A 7,245-nucleotide genomic window follows, 5' to 3' on the forward strand; every position below is an offset into this window, starting at 1 on the left:
ATGGGTACAGCTATAGCACTGGTCAGAAGATGAGTACAGCTATAGCACTGTGGTGGTCAAATGATGAGTACAGCTATAGCACTGTGGTGGTTATAGCGTTAGATGAGTTCCATACAAGCTAGAACAACCCTAATGCTGCACATGAAATAAAACCAACATGAACAAAAACTTCAGAGAAAACACAACAAACTTGAGCTCTCTGACAATAGTCAATGAAGTTGAGTTTCTTTAACATAGCTCTCAATAAATTGCATTTGAAGTCTGCCAAACTTGTTGACGCTAAATCGCAACTGACATGCTTCATATTGTATGAGGTCAACTGATAGTTGAAAGCTTATGAGATTATTCTTGGGGAAGTTTTTTGCAGAATAAAATAGTCATGATAGAAAAGTTTACACCAAATTTTTTCCATTATTCAGCTATGTGTTTACAAATTCTGAACAACATACAATTTAATAATTGAAATCATGTTATGAAGTTTAATTTTAAAAATCACCAGTTCATAATTAAAAGTACTTCATGACCACAGGAAAAAAAATATAGTTTTACAAATGTTAACTCCTCTCAACCGTGTACTGATGTATTTCTCTCAACCATGTACTGATGTATTCCTGTCACTTCTGACAAGATACAAACAAAATCCACATTTTGGCACTATAATCAAAGTTTGTAAAAACAGACTTTTGGAACAGCAGAGGCCACCAAATGTTTACATGTTATTTTATTCAAAAGTAGAAAAAGTCCACATCTGAAGTTTTTCCCCAAATGTCTTCAATTATTTTTACCTTTTAAATCATACCATCAAAGATATTTCAACTCAAAATATTGTAATTGATAGTGCTGGAATATAATTTATTATGCATTTGCTACTTTACATCACTAATGTAGCAGCTGAAAGTATTAAAATGTTAATACAACTACTTTTTTATAATTTGAACATTTTAAAATAAAAAAAACACTTTACATCACCATATAGCTTTTTAAAATATCAAAGAATAAATGCTACTTATTTTTTAATCTTTAAAACAATTAGAATAAAATACATTCCTCACTTTGTAATAAAAGCAGTTTAAAATAGTAATAACAGTTACTGAGAGTTACTCTCACATTATTTGGTAAAAAAACTGGATTCTTTAAGCTCAATGTTTTACAAGCAAATGTTCAGCTGGTATTTTCTATAGTAACTATCTTACTCACAAAGTAATGGTTACACAAAGTAACTGGACACAGTAGCCAGACACATGGACACAGGCTAGACACAGTGAACACAGACCAGACACAATATAAAGGAGAGACACACAGACCAGACACAATATAAAGGAGAGACACACAGACCAGACACAATATAAAGGAGAGACACACAGACCAGACACAATATAAAGGAGAGACACACAGACCAGACACAATATAAAGGAGAGACACACAGACCAGACACAATATAAAGGAGAGACACACAGACCAGACACAATATAAAGGAGAGACACACAGACCAGACACAATATAAAGGAGAGACACACAGACCAGACACAATATAAAGGAGAGACACACAGACCAGACACAATATAAAGGAGAGACACACAGACCAGACACAATATAAAGGAGAGACACACAGGCCAGACACAATATAAAGGAGAGACACACAGACCAGACACAATATAAAGGAGAGACACACAGGCCAGACACAATATAAAGGAGAGACACACAGACCAGACACAATATAAAGGAGAGACACACAGACCAGACACAATATAAAGGAGAGACACACAGGCCAGACACAATATAAAGGAGAGACACACAGACCAGACACAATATAAAGGAGAGACACACAGGCCAGACACAATATAAAGTTTAGACACAGGCTAGACACACACCAGTCAGACTATATACAATAAGATTGCAATATTCCACATCTGAAAAATTCATCAGAAATAATAAAAAATAGTACATTATCAAGCATCTCTGTTTACAATGTGCATAGAGTCCCGCAGTAAAGAAAAAACAACCATCACCACATCTCACAGCAACAACTGCAACAGGCTCTCAGGGTCTGGTTTCTCAGCCATCCCAAAGGGGAGGTAACCCATATCACGAACAGCTTTATCTGTGGCTGGGCCTAGTGTTAAAATCTGGGGGTGGTAAGTTCATCATTAGTCTTTCTGGATCTTCTGTTTCATAATGGTAATTAGATCATTAGTCTTATTGGACCTACTCTTCCAAAAAGTTAATTAGATAATTAGTCTTCATGGACCTACGCTTCCAAAATGATACATTTTTAATAAGCTATTACAAGAATTGGTTATCAATAAAAACATACTGGTGCAAATTATTTTTTAAAGTAATAAGTCAACATTAAATGTATAAAATATATTAGAGAAATTCAAAATTATCTATATATTTGATGTGATTAATACACTTCAGATGAGTTTGTTAAATAGTCATGAGCCACTAACTGTTACTGCTTGCATGTTTATAAAAAATCAAACAACTAAAGTTCTATTTAAGATTCTAAAAAAATTAATTGAAGAAAAATTGTACTCTTGTGAGGTCAGTGATTCATCAAGTACTTCAAACCAGTTTAGTTAGCTCTGACAGTCTGGCTAGCCACTAAAGGGTTAATTGACTTACCTTGACCTTGTCTAAAGGTAAGATGTCATTGTCCACTATTCGTTTAGTGTTTTGAAAACCAGATGGACTAAAAAATACTGCATAGTCGGGTATTCCCTGTCAAAACATTAAACATTTATTTTTAAAAAACTACACTTCATCACTCAGTAGCAACCACATTTTCTATTTGAACTAAAGGGTGACAATCCTTAGATCTAGAGGTCAATATTTTACATGTCTCAGAAAAAGAAAAGGCTGAAACAGGTAGTATCAATATAAAATAAAAGCTGTTTGTTTCTTCTAAACTAGCTCAAAGTTAACCGAATGTTTTGTAATCTGTTCTTGCCTGCAGTTTTTTCATTGAGAGTTACATCTCTTTTTCACAATTTAATGTACAACACATAAAACTATACATCACATATTTCATTTAATAGTTAACAAAATTAGGTGAAAACATTTATTTTTGTTGAAATATTTAGACCTAAAATAATAATAATAATAATACTCTATACACATTACATACTAAATAAGTCTAATTAATTAAATTTTATATTGAGTTTACGGTACAGCAGTTCTAAAGTTAATTCCTTAATAGGCCCACACCACACACTTTAGGCAAAGAGTGTTTGATCCACTAATGACACCAACATACCTGCTCACCAAGTGATTTCTGAAGGCTAAGTTTCAAATCCTCATTGAGACAAGTTTCATATGCAGTCACCTCTGTGATGGGAATCCCTGGAATAAGAAACTACATCAACATTCCAATTTCTTAGCAGGTACACATTTTCTATTTTAAAATCTAAAGATAAGGTATAACTACAAGTAGGAAAATCTTTCTTCTTCTGCGTTCTTAATTTTTAGTGTTGGAAGAGATTCCCACAAGAGATTCCCTCCCACACAATCAAGTATACATGTCAACTTGTTATGCCCCATATAGGCTGTTGACTCCGATTTTAGCCTGCTTTTCTTTTTGGATTTGCTTCCATAGCCCTTGTCCAAACAAGAACAAATTACAAGAGCAGCAGTCGTTTGATTTTGAAGTTGTCTCTCCTAGAAGAGTTGCTGTCCCGAGCGGTCGAGCCTCATCTGATCGAGGGGGCGAGCTCGAGACTTTTCAGTTTAGAAACCATGAGCTTTACCGACTTGACCATGCCAACCCCTAAATAGGAAAAACTAACTTTTAGATTTTAAAACCTAGCTTAATCCACGGATAAAAGCTTAACTGGTGATAATCAGTAAGAACACAAGGATAACTTATTTTTTTAGTAAATTGTGTTATGTTAATTTTCATTCAGATTTTAAAAGCGTGATATTGTGAACAAGTTCTTACCATATTTAGTCAGGATCTCTTTTAAAGTGTCTCGACGAATATTAGAACAGGGATACAACATAAGCTTGCTTTTATCACAGGTATCTAGAACATTTTTATTATGTAATAAAAAACTTAAGTTACATAATATCAACACAGAAATCAATGAAGTTTATATAATACAGATGATGGACTTTACTTGAAAATACACCTGTACCTTGTAAAATATATTCTGCCAGAGCCTCTGCATTCCCTGTGTTTTCACCTTCAGGTTTGAAGTTAGCTTTCCTGGCTTATTGAGAAAAAAAAATTGATGTACGTTGTAGAAAAAATTGATGATTCACTTAACGTATGCTATGATAATAACTTATTTCATCATTTTCCTTCGAAATTTGTTGAAAATTTTCAAACTAAACTAAAAATGTGATAAATAGGCTTATTTATTTTTCTAATAAATCAATTTTAAATTGCAATTAACTGTTTTAAGTTTTTCTTTAAAATGTGCAAATTAGTTTCAGGAAAAAATAAAAAAAATAAAAAGATTAAACCAATCGACATATACCAGCTTCAGCAGTTGTTTTGCCCACAACAAAAGCCCTTGTTTTACACAATGTCTCTACATCATCCAGCTCTGCAAAGTACAGAATTAAACAAAACAATAAATATTTTACTTACAAAACATTTAAAATAATGAATGCCATTTTAAAAATTAAATCTATTATGATAAAAAAAAATTATAAACTAAACACCACTATCATGAGTAGCTAAATAATGAAGTGTCTATTCCAATATACTGGGAATAGCCTTGGTCTTTAAATAAACCAAACTTAGAAAACTCTATCTTCTTAACAGTACAGACAGAGTGTAGAAACATTGTTTTTATTATCGTTATCCAAAACCTAATACTGATCCAAGCCTTGGTTCTCAGCCTAAACCTAATGAAGGGTAAAAAATTAACTAAAAATATAAAATACTATCTGGATAGTGAATGAATGGATCAAGTTCATCTACCAATGGTTCAACATTAGAATACCTGATTGATAACAGACCTTTGATAAGATTGGCCACAGACTCCACAGCTCTGACACTGGTAAATATAATGGCAGAAAACATGTGGATTGTTTTTAGATAAGATTTCAGAGTTGACTGGTTGACAAATGTAAAGGACAGCACAGGTAGTGAAACACAAGAAAAGCCAGCTTTCTCTAGGGTCTGAAACAAAAATTTGAAAATTATTAGATAAGCCTAGCCTAATCCTTGGTCCTAATCAGCCTTAATATCATTCATAATTTATACAAAGTGTCTATTCACAGTCGACTGTGAATAGCCGTATTGGGGCTATTCACAGTCGTAGTCACGTGACCGTTTTTTGATAGATTTAATTTTAAAAATTCTTAATTAGGCATGAAGATGTGTGGTCGAGCGGTCATTGGGAGTGATTGCCGTGCCAGGTGTGGGTTCAAATCCATCAGATGCCCTATTGCCATGACTCTTAATTTTTTTCGTTACTCATCGAAGGGTTACTTTTGTTAAATTTTTTTTGTGACGTAATTGTTGGCATAGCAGCAAAAAAAAAAAAATAAAGGAGAGAAAAAACACAAAAGTGTGATGGAAACTGAATTGTAACTGATGAAAAGGGACATCCTATTTCACCTGATATTTATTCTATGTGATAATGTGAATTTTTAATGGTAATTGATAAGTGAATAGCAATGTGAACAACCAACTAAACTTTACCAAACTGATGCTTAATTTGTATTATTTATTTAAAATTACTAGATCTATTATTCTAGTGTATAGATTTAGAGTGCATAATTGACCATCTATGACCTACGTAGCCTGTAGCAGATATGTCTGACATGAGCCTAAAAGCTAAACTAAACTTTAATTGTAATAACTTTTTTATAACAAAATAAAAATAGCACTGCTCTCTTAATCTATACCTCATTCCCCAGTCACTATAAATGCTTTTATTATTTTAAGATATTATACATAGTCGTATTTCGCATGAAATGACAGCCCACTGTGAATAGCCGTATTGAGGCTATTCACAGTCGGCTGGGAATAGCCCCAATACGGCTATTCCCAACCAGCTGGGAATAGCCTTGGCCTAATTTATATAGGTGCTATTTTTATTTAGGCCTATTTGTTTATTAATTTTTAGGGCTCATTTTATTGCTTAGATATTACTTACGGCTTTGTATAAGTCTACATCATTTTCTTTCTGGCTTTTGAATAAGAAAACAGATTTCCTTTTTTGGCTGAGTTGGTTTCCATTGTTGTCTTCATCACCCATGAAGAGTCAACAACCAGACAGCCTAAATAAAAATATTTATAATGAAGTTAATTCTGTTATTGGCTATGTGAATTGAGTAATTGACAGAGTTCAGACAAGATTTTTGGAAAAATATCGATGTTTAAAAAAAATTCAGTAGCAATTTTGGAGGGGGTTGTAGGTTGAGGGGTGTTTGTAGGCTGAGGTGTGACGTCACTTTAGGGGGTCTGGCTTTTTGTGACGATGTGTGATGGAGGGGAGGGGGGAGGTAAAAATCGTCCAAAAAAGCGTGACGTCATTTATGGATTACCCCGCCCTTAGTACATTCTTGTTTCTAACAAATAGGGAGTCCTTAGATTACTAAATTTTTAAACAAGTTCAAGTAACAACTAACAACTCGAATTGAACTCAAGACAACATCATAACAATAACAGTATTTATTTACTATTTAACAATTTAACAGTTAACAGTAACGTGATACTGATTACTGATAGTCTTGATCTAGTCGATTGGTACCAAGTCTTAGATGTTATATTACTTAATTCAATTAAATAAATGTACCAGATCAATATTTTTACCAATCTAGAAAATCGAGTGTTTATTTTTAAGCTTTATTTTGATTTTATTCAAATGAGAGGCAGTCACTCAAAGAATCGAAAGTAAAAGAAAGTTCTTCCGATTTTGTCTTTGTAAACTCTAAATTTAGGAGAGCATCTGAACCACATCAACATTCATCTTTCACAGACTAGCCTAAACCAAAATGTACATTGAGACCAAAATAAAATTACATTATTTTCTGATGATTCAATAAAATTATAAATTACTTTAACTAGATCTATGTGTTTAAAATCAAACAAATTTCTTAAAAAGTCTAAAGAGACTTTTGCTCAAATTAATCATACATTTCTTTTGTTAGTCTTCTTCTTTTGCGTTCTTAATTTAGTTTATGGTGGAGGATTTAATTAAACAAGCCCAACTTCGTGTATGAACTGGACTGTGGTCCCCAGATTCGCGGGTGCCCCATATAGTTTTTCCTTGAGTGGGGTGTACATGG

At 33.1% G+C, this 7,245-nt stretch overlaps 1 protein-coding gene across 2 annotated transcripts; it reads right to left on the bottom strand.

The window, feature by feature from the left end:
• Positions 1 to 825: 825 nt before the first annotated feature.
• Positions 826 to 6,862, bottom strand: LOC131953259 (uroporphyrinogen-III synthase-like). Of its 2 annotated transcripts, none has more exons than XM_059316368.1 (9): positions 6,770 to 6,862; positions 6,111 to 6,234; positions 4,966 to 5,128; positions 4,479 to 4,547; positions 4,134 to 4,208; positions 3,938 to 4,021; positions 3,257 to 3,342; positions 2,626 to 2,721; positions 826 to 2,126 (listed from the first exon to the last, which is right to left on the bottom strand). In XM_059316368.1, the coding sequence occupies exons 2-9, from the start codon at positions 6,210 to 6,212 to the stop codon at positions 2,016 to 2,018; spliced, it is 786 nt and encodes a 261-aa protein (XP_059172351.1). In that variant the 5' UTR covers positions 6,213 to 6,234; positions 6,770 to 6,862; the 3' UTR covers positions 826 to 2,015. The 2 variants fall into 2 exon arrangements, with proteins under 2 accessions (XP_059172351.1, XP_059172358.1); XM_059316375.1 differs by having other exon boundaries at positions 6,753 to 6,862.
• Positions 6,863 to 7,245: the final 383 nt, after the last annotated feature.

Source organism: Physella acuta, unplaced genomic scaffold (assembly GCF_028476545.2).
Source record: "Physella acuta isolate Inbredline_101_S28 unplaced genomic scaffold, ASM2847654v3 ptg000076l, whole genome shotgun sequence".
Classification (NCBI taxonomy): domain Eukaryota; kingdom Metazoa; phylum Mollusca; class Gastropoda; family Physidae; genus Physella; species Physella acuta.